General features: G+C 40.3%; 1 protein-coding gene across 4 annotated transcripts in view; it reads left to right on the plus strand.

The window, feature by feature from the left end:
• Positions 1-16,420, plus strand: part of pde4ca (phosphodiesterase 4C, cAMP-specific a) — a 44,991-nt gene that overhangs the window by 20,983 nt on the left and 7,588 nt on the right. For 2 of the 4 annotated variants that reach the window (XM_042428488.1, XM_042428490.1), the window contains exons 2-7: positions 11,121-11,312; positions 12,572-12,616; positions 13,323-13,359; positions 14,059-14,132; positions 14,261-14,313; positions 14,590-14,702. In XM_042428488.1, the coding sequence (XP_042284422.1) occupies positions 11,121-11,312; positions 12,572-12,616; positions 13,323-13,359; positions 14,059-14,132; positions 14,261-14,313; positions 14,590-14,702 (514 nt within the window). Of the gene's footprint in view, positions 1-11,120; positions 11,313-12,571; positions 12,617-13,322; positions 13,360-13,859; positions 13,931-14,058; positions 14,133-14,260; positions 14,314-14,589; positions 14,703-16,420 lie in introns of those variants that run through there. The other 2 variants (XM_042428489.1, XM_042428491.1) reach the window with 2 other exon arrangements.

The raw sequence follows: 16,420 nt of genomic DNA on the forward strand, positions 1-16,420 counted from the left end.
ATTTCTCAGAGAACTTTAATCTTTATCAATTTGCAGTTAAAAGCATCTAACTTTATTATTTCACTGTTGGTTTGGCTCTGCACATGAGATTTGTTGACAATGAGAAAAATATCTAACCATATCCTTTAATTTTATAACCAAATACCTGCAGAACTGATGATACTCCAATCAGCTGTACTTTGTGTTTAGTGCTAATTAGCAAATGTTAACAATTGTTTCACAATTACAAATAACTTTGTTTTAATTTTAGACTGAAAATTAAATGCTGATTAATTAGCTCTATCAATTTGAGCCATGTTACTTCTCTAAACTGCTCTCAAACCTTTTACAGTCTGCTGTATGTCCACAGGTCATTGATCCAATTTCCCTCAATACTTACCTGCTGAGGGCCAAGTATAAAATGAAGTGGCAATGACACGGAGCATTATGCAAGTTATGACAGCCAGGAAAGGAATGGAAAAATTCTACAGAGCCGTAGAGATTATTTCTAAATGAACTCTGACAGCAAATACAAGTATGAGCTTTGTTGGGTGTTTGGGAGTGAGGGAGTGTGATTTATGCACGGAGTAATTTAATATGAATTAAGAGCTTTACAAAGATGACAGTTCTGGCGGGTTGCATGTGAGTGAGGTAACTGACATTGAGCTTTAGAAGTGCATTTCTTAGAAACCAAATATTCTCCCCTGTCAGTTTGACCTGGGAGAAGAGGAGGGGAAAAGAGAAGTCTTCATCCGCTTGATTTATCGAAATCTCCTAGTGTGAATGTTGGACACGATTTGATGTTTTAGACGCCAAAGTCTGTCAGGCAGCTTTTTGTTTTATTCTTGTTACAGATAAATTTGTGTACATAAACTCAGAGGTCAATTATTATCTAAATTTGCCAGGTCAATGTGGTCTTTATAAATGATTTCTAGCTCTCAGTCACAGTACGTGAATCTACTCATTTGCAGGCATTATTAAGTCATCTCATGCCCTCCACAGAGCATAACTCTGACTGGTCCTGGCAAAGGGGAGAAGACATCACAGCCAAAAGGCATTTTGTCCTAATGAATGTGTCTGAAAGTGTTTCCAAAGCATTTCTTAAATCATCAGCGGCTTTTAATGGTGGTCTGGCCCACAGGGAGCGTCATGGACCTTCATTTATCTCCCTCACAGACAGGAGGAACAGGTCGCTGGTGTTGGGTTGCAGGCCTCACACACGCAGACACACACAAACTTACACTCTACTAATGCGGGATATGATGTTCGGCTTGAACCTGTGTGTTCGTGCAAAGACAAACGAGTTAAGCCGCGGCTGAGTATTTGCAGTGTGACAGGACTGCTCTCCTAAAAAACCCCACAACTTTACTGTCCAGTGATGAGCTTTCCAGACACAGGAATCACTTTTTTTTTGTAGCACATAATTGTGCAATTACGTGCCTGTGTGTGTGTGTGTGTTTGCATGTGTTCTGTGCAAAGGTGTCTGATGGATTGCCAGCTTTTCTCTTGTGATATCCTGAGGAGTATTTGGCATCAGGGTACTGCAAATTTGTATTGAAGCTTTAAGCGAGAAGTACGTTTTGAAACTTTGCCTTGCATTTGAACCTGTAAAGTTAGACCACATGTGTGTTTCATTTCCTAAAGTTGTACGATAAACATTGTTCATGTTCTTTGACTCACCTTGTTCCCTTTACTGACCTTGTATTTCATTTAAGGGTTCAGCATTTTCAGTAATGTCATCATCACACATTTAGTTCCTACTCTCTTCCCACCTGATGTCAGAAAAGTGTTTCTATGTGGCCTCTTCTCACTTTAGGGACTGTTACCATTAATACCTCCCGCTGATCATATTACGACTCTTTTATAGACCAGGTTATGAACTTCTCTCTCTCCCCTCTTTCTCTCTTCCTCTCTTCGTGTCTCTTCTCACCTTCGGACCCACCGCTTGCATTTTCTTTTTCCTCTGATTCTTCTCTTCTCACTTCTATGTTTTCTTTGGTGTGCTATACGATCCTGGAGGATAACAGAGACTGGAGTCCTTGGTGTGCGTGTGTGTGTGTGTGTGTGTGTGTGTGTGTTTGTGTGAATGTGTGTGTAGGTAGATGAGGACTCTCTTATGACTCACTGTAAATCTCTCCAGGTCTCCAACTCACTCAGGTTTATTAAAATGACCTCTGCTAGTGCTTCACACTTCACGCTGTTGACTTTTACACAGTGTTATAAGAAGTGTCCTTATTTTAAAGGGGTTTTTTCCCCTGTAATGGCATATTTATTTAAGATATAATATACTGTATGTCTGGCCTACTGTGCACTTCCACCTTAAACAATGGTCTACAGTGTAAAGGAGTACAGTATGTACAATATGTAGGATGTCCTTGGCTAACTGTCCACATATTATTCTACAGTTTGTCTTCCTGCCAGTGAGGCTAATTTTTAAAGTTCATTGAGGTAAAGGCAAACAGCAGTATTTGAACCAAAAGAATGCGTGTACAGTGGAAGATTGGTTATGCAAGCTTAATTTCATACAACAGGGACAAAAATGCAAGAATTTCTCAACAAATTTGACTGCTTGTAATTGTTGGGGTTTTTTTTGCAACTGATAAGAGCTTATGCAACTAAAAACCAAACTGTAGATTTTTAGGAGCGTGAGAAAAACTCAACTTTCTTATTTAAAATGGACAAATCGCTTTTTTCTCTTGCTCTCTGCCGGGGGGAGATACACAGCACAACTGCAGCTGATACAATTGTCTCCCTGGTCATGATATTGCACCACACTACTGCTTATACTGTATCAATCGATCGATGATTGGGAGAGAGAGAGAGAGAGACTGTTCTCAGCAGCCACTTCATACTTCAAAGTGCATCAGAGGTCAGCGCACGCTCCACGTCCACCAGTGCAGGCGTTGTGACGGCGTTGTGTTGTTTTCCAAAGGAAAAGTCTGAAGGAAGAGGGTTGGGCTCTGAGACGGTGATTACGGCCGCCAGAGAGGGGGACGCTGAGACACTGAGAGTACAGCTCACATATAATAATGATTGCACACACACACACGTACACTCGCTAGTTTTGTCTTTCTTTTTCTGTCTGTCTCTTTCTTTTGGCTGTTCTGAGTTCATAGTAAAATAAACTGTTCTGACTTAATCACAGTGGACTGACTGTATTATACACTCAAGTGCAGTAAGACAGTGACCACACACACGTACACACTTGTTTAATTTATAGACCAGCTGCTGCTTTTGAAACAAGTCCGTTAGGTGACTGTCAGTATGAGTGTGTGTCTGTGTCTGTGTGCGCACTAATCTATTTTTGAAAAACAAATATTGCCTGATAAAAATAATTGTTTCTTCTTTTGTTCAGTTATATTTTTTTTCAATAATCGATGCAAATATTCACAGAATCATTGTGTTAGTTAAAATAACCAGCTATTACTTAATCAAATTTCCATCCTGTCAGAGGGCAAACACTTCCTGTCCACAAACAAACAGAAACAAAAAGAAACAATGACATCTTTTTCACATCACTGGCTCTATACAAAGTTGTCCCATTATACCGTACGCCTCATAATTCTGTTCAGCACTGACTTGTTTTATAAAAAGGTCACTGAAGTCATTATGTGTTCCTGCCTTTCTGTTGTGTCAGCTACTGTAACACCAGCTCAGATTCTTTTAAAAACATTATTCGCTGCCTGATTCTGAACAATGGACATATATACATTTATGTTGCAGTTGCATAATGTCTAAACTTAGCTGTTATTTGAAAAGGTTGACGTATTTGCTCTGTTTTTGTTTCATACATGTTTTCTGAAATCACAGCAACTAAACTTTTAAATTCATTGTTTCATTGTTGAATGTATTGAGGAGGATATACGTATGTGTATATGTAGTGTGTTTCCTTCTTGTTTTTTAACAAGGGGGGATTAGTCAGTAACAGAGACAAGAGTGCAAACAGGGAAGGCAGGGAGCCACATTTAATGTTTTCTTGCAGGCTGCCACCCATGCATGAGTCGTACCACTGAAATTATATATCTATCTATATATATACATACATATATATATATATATGTATATATATATATATATATATATAGTAAGTATAGTAAGTAATCAGAGTTCATATTGCATAGTAAAAGTATTCCAAAGATACAACAGTCTAAAGTCAAAGACAACCTGTCAGCTGTGCAGCTGTTTGACATCCAACCAAGACTTCATTACAGCTCACCAGCACGTAATCGGCATAAAGACGGGGTACAGTAAGAAGACTATGGTGAGCTCATGTAGGTATAAACAAATATTTTGATGTCACAGGAAAAGAGAGGAAAGGCAAGACAAACAAACAGGGTGGTTTTCCCTCTGTGTGAGGGGCCACAGGAACATTAGAGCAAAAACAACCAAACTACTTTGATCCCACAACGCACACTGCTGACTATTGCATTAAAGTAAACTGGTTAACATAAAAAAATTTTGAAATTTGGCCATATTTAACACCTCTGTAGGTCATCCTCGGTTCACTTTGTTCTGTGTCTTGAGCGTGTTCACTCTCAGCTGAACTCTGTGGTCTCATTAAGCCATTACTAATCCCTGTTTTCTCCAGAACATCTTTAATGTGTCATGCAGCGCAGATATATACAGCCTAGATTACAATGCTTAAACACAGCAGCATGAAAAAAAAACACTTCTTTGCAGCTCCTCCTTCACTTCTTACTGCTATCAACATGCTCATTATCACACAATGGTGAATAAGTGCAAATTATTTCAAATTATCGTAGGAAATACAATACTCTCGAGCGTCACAGAATGAGATCCACATTACGTCTAATAAGTGCTCCCTGCCTTCTTTAAATGTCTTTTGAATAAATGGCTGAGCCGGTCCTGCGAGTCTGCTCTGGTGTAACTAATTCTACCTCTGGCTGTGCCACAGCAAAGGCCTGGGAATGATGAATGAAGGTTCAGATGACAGCTTGCCCTGGTTTACAGGCCTATCTCCTCTCTCTCTCTCTCGCTCTGCCCCGTAGCTCCTGTATTTTAATGCTCCCCAGATGGGATTGACGTTGCCGTGACAGGCGGTGACGCAGGCGGGGTGTCGAGTATCAGGGCCACTGACAGGTTACCATCAATCACACTTCTTACCAGTCAGCCACTTAAATAACAAACGCCGTAACACACCTCTCTCTTTAGACTTTTTTTTTGTAAAAGGCTTTATGATGCCCAGGAATGCTGGCTCCAGTTTGGTCTTTAGATTAGAGAAGGTTAATCAGGTGTGTGCACCTCTGTCCGTGTGCACGCACAGGTGCCTTTGAGGCAGATTTGTGCGAATGCGGAGGCCAAATTAGGATGAATCTATTTAACCATATTGATCCCGATGAAGGTCTGCTGCATGTGTTTCAGCTTGTTTGTTATCTTTTATATTAGATTCATTCACCTTCTCTGCACATGGAAGCATTTTTAATCTTTCTCACTGATAGAGCCTGGCGATAATTAAATATTATCGTCTATCAACTGTCAGTGAAATTGTATTTGGATGATAAGGTATTGTATCAAATATTGTGCTTAGACAGTTGTCTTAGAAAGTTCTGTCGTTCAAATTATTATTGATCCTGAGCAAATTGTGATTGAAAACTTACAAAATTAGTTTTGCTTTACACATGTGAACAGATTTTTTTTTTTCTGATGTAATGCAGTGCAATACAATACAATAGCATCTTGTGTTTGTCATATCATATGACAGTTGTCACACTGAGATAAATTTTGATACCAGAAAAATATTCCTACTAATATTGTGATATAAATGTCATCCCAATCATCCAGTCATGCTCACTGATACACTGCTTATACAGTTTATTAGGGCTGCAACCAGCTATTCTTTTCATTATAGATTAATCTGCTGAATATTTTGTCGATTTATAGATTTTTTTTTTGCTTTTTTGTTTGTTATAAAATGTCAGAAAATAGTGACAAATGTCCATCACAAGTTTCCGTAGCCCAAGTGGACATCTTCAAAATATTTAATTTGTCCGAACACAGTTCTAAACCAAAAGACATCATATCGTATAAGACAAATAAAAGCAGGAAATCTTTATATTTAAGAAGCTGGAACCAGAATTTTTTTTCTGTAGAAATGACATAAACGGTTAATAAATTATCTGTTCATGTAGATCATTTTTTTACTAATAGATTATTCGACTAATTGTTTCATCTCTACAGTTTATTTCCATTTATCCAGATCAGGCAGCTCCTGCAGTCTTAACAGAGCCCAGTAGAGGGACCCTGTACTCAGAGTAATTGTATAGATTCATTTCAGTTCTCAAGACAGCGCCTACCACACATCAGCCATCACTCACCAACAAGTTTATCTGGTGTATTATTAAACAACACCCTCCCACTCAACAGGGTAATTTTAAAGAATATCCATTCTGTTGTTTTTATTTTTGTCGCTTGTGGCTGAGGCTGAGAAAAAGGGAGAGAGGGAGGGTGTCAGAGAAGGAGAGAAGAGGTGGGTGGGTGGACTGGTGCGACTGGTTGGCATGTGAAAGACACAAAGACAATGGAGTCGTATTTGAAGACCAGCCACTGTGCTTCTGTGGGAGCTTCCTGTCCAGACGACATGCACGCTAAGCCTGAACGCTGACCTTTGACCCCTTAAAAACACAAAATGCTTCGGTTGACATATTTAGTGTACATTTTGTAAACTGTGTGCTTAAAGACAATGGAGGTGTGCAAAACACAATGGAAGATCATGGTTTCACATTAGGAGTATGTTCACTCCGTCACTGCTCCCTGCATTAGAAAATACACGTTTTTTCAGTATGAATTTAATATGTACAATAGTACAATATAAATTTCACAACTAGAGAAAAATTGGTCCATATTAAAACCGTTAATTTTAATAAGAATGGTCTGTTTTATTTTACAATTTAGCTGCTGTTTTGATGTTAAACTGGTTTAATGGAAAAGGAAATATAATGCAATCCAGCACACCAACAACAATACAAACGCCTTAAAACTGAATCAACACTCTGATACTGAACATTTTCACCTCCACATAGTTTATTTGGAAACCCCACTGGTTGTTACCTTGGCAACAACTACTCTCGTTGTTCATACTACTGTGTATATTGACGCCTTTATCCTTAAATCATATAAACCAAAAGGGAGATCATTTTGACTGTACTCCTGGGAATCATGTGAGGCATACATATTGATGTGTACAATAGTATTTTGTCTGTGCGCGTGTAAGTAAAACAAATAAATAGTCTAGTGTTATGAGTAAGTCGGGACTCTGTGCTGAACTCACAACAGCTGAGTGAGAGAGAAAGCGGAGAAAACTGGAAGTGAAACAGCAGCGAGGGAAAGACGTGGGCGATATTTTGATCTGTGATCTAATTTTAGCCCGGCATCGGCTTCAAATAGAAACCTCTCCATAAATATTCATGAATGGAGGGAAGAATCCGCTGCTCTGTGATGCAGAGGGAGCAGAGAGGGGAGGGTTAGGACTCTGTATTCTACCTGAAACCCTATTTTTAGCTGCATCGCTGCCTCTCTCGGTCTATTCCCCATGCACGGGGGAAGCTAAATTTAGCTGCATAGAGACAGAAGCGTGGCGCAGAAACAAAAATAGAAACGAGTTTGTGGTCAGAGTATGCAGGAACAGCCAGGGGTGCAGCATCATTAGGGAAGACAGAACGAGATAGATGGAGAAAACAGGAAAAGATAAAGAGTGGTGAATCTCTGAGCTACATGTGTACTCGTAGTAACCGTGCGGGCATGATATGAGTGCTGACAGATCAAAACTACACACATTACGGGTGTTGTTACAAGGTTGCACGTTGCACCGCTGTGGCACATAAATACACCACTGACACATGTTAGACAGGTTGAATTCTTCCTGTCAAAATGATTATTAATCCTGTGATGTACACACACACACACACTTTCAAAATCCACACTTGCATCCTACAAACTCAAACCAAACTGGCACAGTCAAGACCAAAAGTCCCTCACTTACGTGTCTCAGAACAGGCTGTTCTCTCTTCCTCTTTGAAATTTTATTTACTCTCCCTCTCTCTTTGCCCTATTTTACCTCAGCCTTGCTCTCTTTCCTCACCCCACCACCCCGCTGTCTCTCCCCTCCCTCTGACTCCTCTCCTTGGCTATGTATAGTGCAGTCAGTGTGTCTGAATCTGTCACACGAATGGAGGAACGGGGGCTTCTGTTCAGCTGCTGTTACGTAATAGCCAGTAACACACCAACGTCTTGTCCTCATGCAGCATCCTAGGAGGGCAGCAGGGAGAAAGGAGTGGAAAGAGGAGTGAATGTGATGTTTTCATGCTGCAGTTGTTGTTACTGTATAGTTGTTACTGTAGTGCTGTAGAAATCAGCCTGTATTTTGTTGTAGTATTCAATTTTGGCTCTTAGGATGGCTGGTCAGTCGTCCACCACTTTGGTTCAGACTGAAATATTTTGATAACTACTGAATGAATTGCTGTTAAAATAAATTTTTCTACAGACATTCATGGTCCCCAGAGGATAAATCCTAATGACTTTGGGGATCCCTTGACTTTTCCTCCTGCATCACCACGAGGCTGGTTTTTAGGGAAATGTCTTGGGTTAGACATTCATGTCCGCTTCAGGATGAATTTTAATAACTTTGCTGCTCTCTTAACTTTTCATCTAGTGCCATCATCAGGTCAGTTTTAAAAATGTGTCCAATACTTCCATTACAAAACTAATCTCCATCTTCCTCAGCTGTACTGTGTGTTTAGTGCTATTTAGCTAATATTAGCATGCTAACGCGCTAAACGAACATTACACCTCATAGCATTGTCATTGTGATCATGTTAGCATGCTGACGTTCGCATTTACCTTAAAGCACTAATGTGTCTCCATTCCTTTAAGTGTCCCAGTAAGCCATGTAGTAATACCAGTAATACCAGAGCCCTGGAACTGGCTTACCTAAATGCAACACAGTCATCATCGATGTTATTAATCCCACTTGTGCTTTTCCTGCTGTGACAAGTCAAATTGTCTGCTGTGAAAAGGATCTATTGATTGGTTTACAGTAATCTGAGTTCAATTAAAACGTGCTCTCATGGTAACACACAGGTGTAATTGATAGCATTAACAATGGCAGCATTACAGTTGTGCCAGTTACATGGCACAACTGTTAATGTTATTAATTACACCTACGCTCAAGTCAAAACATCTGCCTTAGAAAAAGGTCTATTCTGTTGAACAGCGTTGATCAAATAAAATCACAGTTGGCTTGTAATGTAACCTATGAAACTCACACAGCTGCATGTGTATTTAGAGCTGCGTTGTCCAGTACTTTGTGATGTAGCCTACTAGTGACTTTAATGATGTTTTGGTATTGTGTTACATTATTTCCCACACTTATCATCAACAGACATTTCCATCTTAACACTCGTGTTCTCAGTTCCAGTTTGTGTTTGCCTTGGGTTTCAAATATTTTTTATATTTGTCTATCAATTCCCCTGCAGTATTTATTTGAGAAAAGATTGAGTGTATTTCTTTGCATACGCCCGTCCAAAATCCTCCACGTTCTGCTAATGGTTGTTTTGCTAAAGCCTGGGTTTCTTTTCTGGAGATCCTCAGACTGTTTAGAAAAGGAGACGTGTTGCCAAACTGAGCTACAGGCTGACAGAGTCTCTCCAGGTTCACATGTCGGCAGAGTGGCTGTGGGAAAATAGAGATGTGGATCAAGGCAGAAACGTGCCCAGACTGTGAAGAGGGGCCATTGCCGTGCCTTTATTTGGTGTTTTTCTCCATAGTCAGATCATGTTTGATCAGGAGGAACTCCTCCTCACCTGAACGCCGGGCTATTTTTAGACTTACACTCACATGACCCCACGTCAATACTCTGATGCTAATTTTATACCCGCTGTTCACTCTCAGTCCTTCACCACGCACTCATGCAGACCTCCTCTGGATGTTCACACACCTGCATGACACTAGCCACACAGGCTTCACACCTTTAATGAAGCACACATCATGTCGTCCATGTTGTAACTGTTTTTTTTTTTCCAGGCTGATCAGTATGTGATTGTTTATTTCAAGTACGTGCAGACAGGTCGGCTTCCCTTGATTTGCTTAAAATCTTCGGAGGAAACAGAAGAGAGAGAGATATTTTCTGTCATCTACTCTTTGTTTTTTAGCATCAATGGTAGATTTGATTTAAATAGCTCTGTGCGTCATTTATGATCAGCTCAGCTGCAGCAGGAAGATCATTCACATGCAGCCAGCAGAATCAGAAGTGATTTATTGTCTGTGGCTCTCAACACTTCCTCATTGTGTTTTCAGTCTACTTTTGTTGTTTTTTCATATCACCATTGTTGTACAGATTTAAATGCAGCGCTGATTTTAGTCTACTATATCAGTGTGATAACTTGCATTCCCACATGTTTCACACTATCATATCCTTGTGGTGACCCTCTTAAATTATTCATTTTTAGCTCTTATTGTGGTCTTTACTGGTTTATAATGGTAACACTTCCTTCTAAATCAGTTTTTTCCCTGTTTGAGAGATAAACAGCTCAGTTTCTACACAGTGATGAAAGCTTGTGATATTTTTAAATCCAGACTATTGTATGTTCCTTGTTCGTTTTCTCCCTCTCATTGTCCACTGAAGTAGAAACTGGGATCTCTACACTGCTTTGTCTACCTTTTCAAGAGAGCTGCTTCACATGTTAGTTGGACAGTCGACGGCCACATAACGTTTTCATCACCAGATTAAATCTGTAGTCTTATCAACCCTTATTGATCCATTCATTGTCATGCAACTACATGCATAGGACGAATTGAAACTGATTTGTGGGAAAGGACACCGCAGTCGCAGCTCAAACTGTAACATCCAGTCAGTCTGTGTATATCTTATAACATTGTTGACAGTTGTTAAAAGGTGATGTGATGTGTTTGTTACGTCCAGAAACAGATTCATACAGGAAAACATGCTTCCTGTTGCATGCATGCACAGACGCTCTACAGGAGATTTGTTCAAACTAGTAGTAGGAATGTCTTGGATGGATGGATGGATGTTTCTTTTATTTCCTTTCCGTGCTGTAGCATCTACAAGCTTTTTTAACACATTTTTTATATACTCTCTCTCTCTCTCTCTTTCTCTTTCTCCACAGTTTTGATGTAGAGAATGGATTGTCGGTGGGGCGCAGTCCCCTGGACCCCCAGGCCAGCCCTGGCTCTGGTGTGGTCATACAGGCCAACTTTCCTCACAGCCAGCGGAGGGAATCCTTCCTTTACCGCTCGGACTCTGACTTTGACCTGTCACCCAAAGGTCCTTCCAGAAACTCCTCCACTGCCAGTGACTTGTAAGTTCATCTCCAACTCATCCGTCCACACTGTCGATGTACTGTATTTCTTTGTGAACGTGAGTCGCTCTCATACATAATGTACGATGTTTTATGTTTGTTGCGTGTTAAGCAGAATGGGTTGTAAACAATAAGTATTTTCCTCAATTTATTTAGGATTATGACAAGCTCTCAGAGTTGCCTCTAAATAGTTCTTGCTTCATACATGCTTTATTTTTATGTTGTGTGCTTGTCTTTCCACAACTTCCAAAAAAGAAATCAGATCTGAGGTCAGACTCTGCAGCCTTAAAATTCCTACTGAAATCATATTCCATTGCCTGATGAAACCCCTGTGATGCGCCAATGAATTTAAAAATTAATCTCACTATGCAGAGGTAAAGGCTTACAGCCTCAATATCAACAGTGCTGCATGTAGTGTGCTTCAGGTCATATACAAAATGAACGAGTGTACTGTATAGATGCAGCCTATACTCAAGTAGCCTAAGACATCTCAGAAAGGTGAGATTTAAAGTTCATAATGCTTGGATATGAGTGAAAGACTACATACATGTTTGTTGTCTTTTAAACACCTTTTAAGAAAGGAAAAAAATAAGTGTCTGTTTATGTTTTTCCCTTCTTGTCTGTTTTCCTTGTACTGAGAAGTTGCCACATTGGACGATTCATATATATGTATGTGTATATTGGTTTGAGGGTGAGCTCCCTTACAAGCTGCAGCAAACAGTTGTGGTCTCAACTTCATTTGAAAATTTGAAAAGCAGTCTTTAAGGCATTTTCTTTGGATTGCCAGAGAGACCTCTGAAACCAGAGGACCTCACTGTTTAGTTGTCTTGCTTTCTCTTTCATGGCTATGTATTTCTATGTGTCAAATCTGCTTAGTTGTCTACCTGAAGCAAATTTTAGTGCATTACTTGTCCCCTTGTTTCAATTTTACTAGCTAAAAGGCAGCATTAAAACATGCAGTGCATTGCGTGTGTCTTGATCTACAGTCTTGAAAAGCCCAACATCGCAACAAACAGCTGTATTTCCTATATTTTCCCTAAATGTTTGCACGTCAAGTCTGCTCCACTGGGATTGCAAACAATTGGAAAGAAGGGGCTATTTTTTTTGTCTATTGTTTAAATTTTTTTTTCGCTCTTTGTGTTTCCAATATGTCCCTAAACCAGTCCCCCACTTCATAATATAATGTCTAAACACCTTTAAGTTTGTAAAGTAAGCAGTCACAGGTCTCCTCATCGACTCTCGCCTATCTGTTTTTGAAGGGAAGAAAGCTTGAAGCACTGGGAAGTCAACTGGTTGTCATCTCGGTGAGACGAACATGATCCAATAAAAATAAGATAAAAACACTGACTCTGTTCCCCCGAAGCCCTCTCCTGCATTCCCTGTAGATGGCTTCATTGCCATTTCCCACTTCCCTTCCTGACAAACGTGACTAAATATCACTTCACCTGTGACCCCCGTTAGACCCCCTCCCCCCCAAAACACCCAGTTCTGTTCTGTTTGTTTCTGCATGTGACGCTTAATACTGTAAGAGACAACCAAGTATAATAACTCACGTTGTGTTTTTATTTACTTGTGAGTATTTATCAGTTCATTTTACCCACCCCATCACCCACCCCAATTTGTTTCCTCACCAGCCTACGCAGTGCATGCCTTATTTGTTTTTGATGTAGCTGCATATTTAAAGAGTGATGACAAACGGAGCGCTAAACAAGGATGTCTGACAAATAATTATGAGAACTTATTAGCTGCCTGGTTAATCAGAGATTGTCCAACACCATATTTGTGATGAACTGCAAATGAAACCTCAGACTAAGGCGCTTTTTATTTTGTCTTAGTAAACATGTTGAGCCTTTTTTAACCAGCAGATAATTATAAATAGATCATTCTAAAAGATTGTGATTAAAATGTCAGATCTTGTACAGTTGATTGGTCCTGTAGTCAGTTTTATTTGTGTTTTATTGAGTGCAAAATTGAGCCATTTTCCTCTGTGTATTCTGTTCTGAATTGCAGACACACAGAAGACATGATAGTCACCCCGTTTGCACAGGTGAGTCCTCTGCGTCCATTCTAGAAAAAACTTGTTTATTTTGTGTGCTATTCCAAAATATTTGCCAGATGGTCAAATAAAAAAGAAAAATCAGGTCTTTAAAAACTGTAATAAACTCCAGATGGTATGAGACCGGGCTTAACTGCCTCACCGGAACAGCCCTTTAGCATTAAGTTGGCCCTGCGACAGGAGCAGGCATCCCACTGGCGATGCATGGCTCTTGCGTGGTATGTGCGTCACACTTGTGCTCACTTTACACAGAGAAAGAAGCAGTGAATCCAATACTGCTGGATCATGCTGTTTAAATGCGCATTCTGGCTGATAAGGCTCCTGCATGGGTCCGTTTTGGACACCGAATAGTCAGTGGACTCGCTCTGTGTGCTGAGTCAGTGTTTGGCTACAGATGGAGTGACAGACATGACGTAGAGGGGTGTCAGTGATGCCATCAAAACATCAAACAGGGACAGGGGAATGCCTCTGCGTGGCGCTTCGCCTAGGAGGATGAAAGCCACAGTGTCTGGTTTCAAAGGCGTGTCAGATTCATGTGAAGGAGCACTTGATTTAGTTCAAGGTGAATAAAGTGTAAGATATGTGCAAGCATGTAAGGCTGTTACTGAAGTGACATCTGTCGTTTTATTACATCAGAAATGTTATGTCCACCTCATTTGATGAACACATTTTGTATCATTCATCTTATAGGTCCTTGCCAGCCTGAGGACTGTCCGAAATAACTTTGCCGTCATAACTGGCCAGCAAGATCGCACAGCCAGCAAGTAGGTTGTTAGAAAATGTCCTTGGCTGCTTAGTGAATCTTTTAGTGACATCAAAATATAATAATGATATGATTATATTAGGATCTTCACTTGCTCTCACTTTGAATTTTCATGGTCTCTGTCTACAGGACGCGATCCTCAGGCAGCAACCCACCGTCCATGTGCAAGACCAGCCTCGCAGGTTGGTACCGGTATATTAGAATGGGCTATTTGCTAATAAATATCCCATAATCAATATTCACCCTGGTCAGAAAGACAGAGAGACAGAGAGGATATTAACGTGATTAAATTTGTAAAATGTGAAATCTGGGTTACTGGTAACACATCACAGTAAATAATTTGATGATGAATGTCTTTCAAAAATATTGTAAATGAAATTTCTATGTGTGCAGTGTGTGAACGCTCTTGTCAGAGTTCAGTCCATCTCATAATGCCTTCTTGTGTTCATCTGGTACAGAGGAGCCTCACCAGCAGCTGGCCATAGAGACTCTGGATGAGCTGGATTGGTGTCTAGAACAACTGGAGACGCTGAAAACTCGACACTCTGTCAGCGAGATGGCTTCCAACAAGGTACTCTACCAGTATAACACACAACGTTAACACATTACCCACAGCCTGATGAGCAGAGTAGTTAGATACTCCAGTAAGGCACAGAGTGATTTATCCTGAAAACCACATCTGTCACAGGATAAAAGGTAGATACACCGTTCAGGTTAACATACAGCCAGGCTCAGCGCAGAACACTCACATGATCTGTACTGTGATTCACCCCCCTGAAGGAATTTATTAGTCATGTGCATCTTGTTTCCATTTTTAAAGTAGTCAGCCAGGTTGAACCCAGCAAATTTTAAGAATACACATAACAATGAAAAGTAATATAAAGCTATTTTGAATCTCATAACACTAAAAACAAACAAGTTAAACATTATAACAACAAATGCAGAATTTAACCAAAGTTTAATTTTACCCCCTGAATGTTAAAATATTTTTATAAATATCAAGGAATTGTTTCCACCACTGTTGCCACAGCAACGGCTGCTTTAGATGATGCCGCAATGGCCAAAATTCAAAATTCGAGTTAAGTTAATTGGATTGTTTGCTTCTCTTTTGAACTGAATTGCATCATTATATTTTCATTAGAAAAGATATTAAATGCAATGCATAAGACATGTTAATAATTTTCATCATTAATGGATGGTAATCTTTGGCCGTGCACAGCTGTTTCCCGCTCAAATTAGAACGGGCTCCAAGTACAACAGTCAACCAGGGGATTGTGTGTGATGTACTGTAAGTGCAGTTAGCCTTCACTGATCCCTAAACAAAACTGAAAGCTCAGTAATACAGAGAATCCATCAGCGTCCATGAAAATATGAATAGAATCTCCCATCCAACAGCGGATGGGAGAGGGGCTTACTCCATGAATGAGCGGGATGGCTTCATGCATGCAAATAGAGACTAGACACACAGACACACCCTTCCCCCCACTCATGTGCAGAAAAATGTGAATGAGGTAGTGGGAACTGAGGATGAAACGGTTACCCCCCCCCCCCCCCCCCCACCAACCATCCATCCTTCCTCCATGTATCCCTCTCCTCTCCTCCCCCACCTCCTCCTTCTCTCAGACTGGAGCCCAGCACTCGTGTGATTCCACGATTAGACCGCCCACACAACATACACGTGCTCTTCATGCTAACACACACATACATGTCACACGTATATACTCTTCTTCTACATCACATACATTGGCCGCGTCACATACATTGCCTGCCTAGATACATATACCATTGCACACGCTCACGTGGCGGCGGCCAGAGAGTTTCGTGGGAGGCAAACACCCCCCCCCCCTCATTGCTGCAGATCAGTCAATGAGCAGCTTCAGTCAATGGGGAAGAATTATCCATGCTGGCACTTGGGAACAAAGGCCAGAGCGAACATTGTTTCTGCATCACTGATGACCTTATAGAACGGTTTCGTTTAAAGTAGATCTCTAATGACCCCTGAAAATGTCTTTAAGGGAGAGTGAGACCTCTGTGGAAATGCTCGTTTAACCCTCTTCGGGACATTTTTCACAAGCTGTTAACAGTCACCGTCACTGATTTGGTGCTAAATTTTAAATCAAGTAAAATGTGACTTTGTGGTCCAGATTGTCATGGTTAAAGTGTATTCCACGAATAAAATGTTTACCAAATTTATGAGGATTAACTTTGAGCCACAGTGTATTTTTTGTCCCCAAATAGTGTGACTGTAATGTGCCATTGAAGTATTCTTTCATTTAGATTGTAACTTTT

The sequence above is a fragment of the Thunnus maccoyii genome, chromosome 12 (assembly GCF_910596095.1).
Source record: "Thunnus maccoyii chromosome 12, fThuMac1.1, whole genome shotgun sequence".
Classification (NCBI taxonomy): Eukaryota; Metazoa; Chordata; class Actinopteri; order Scombriformes; family Scombridae; genus Thunnus; species Thunnus maccoyii.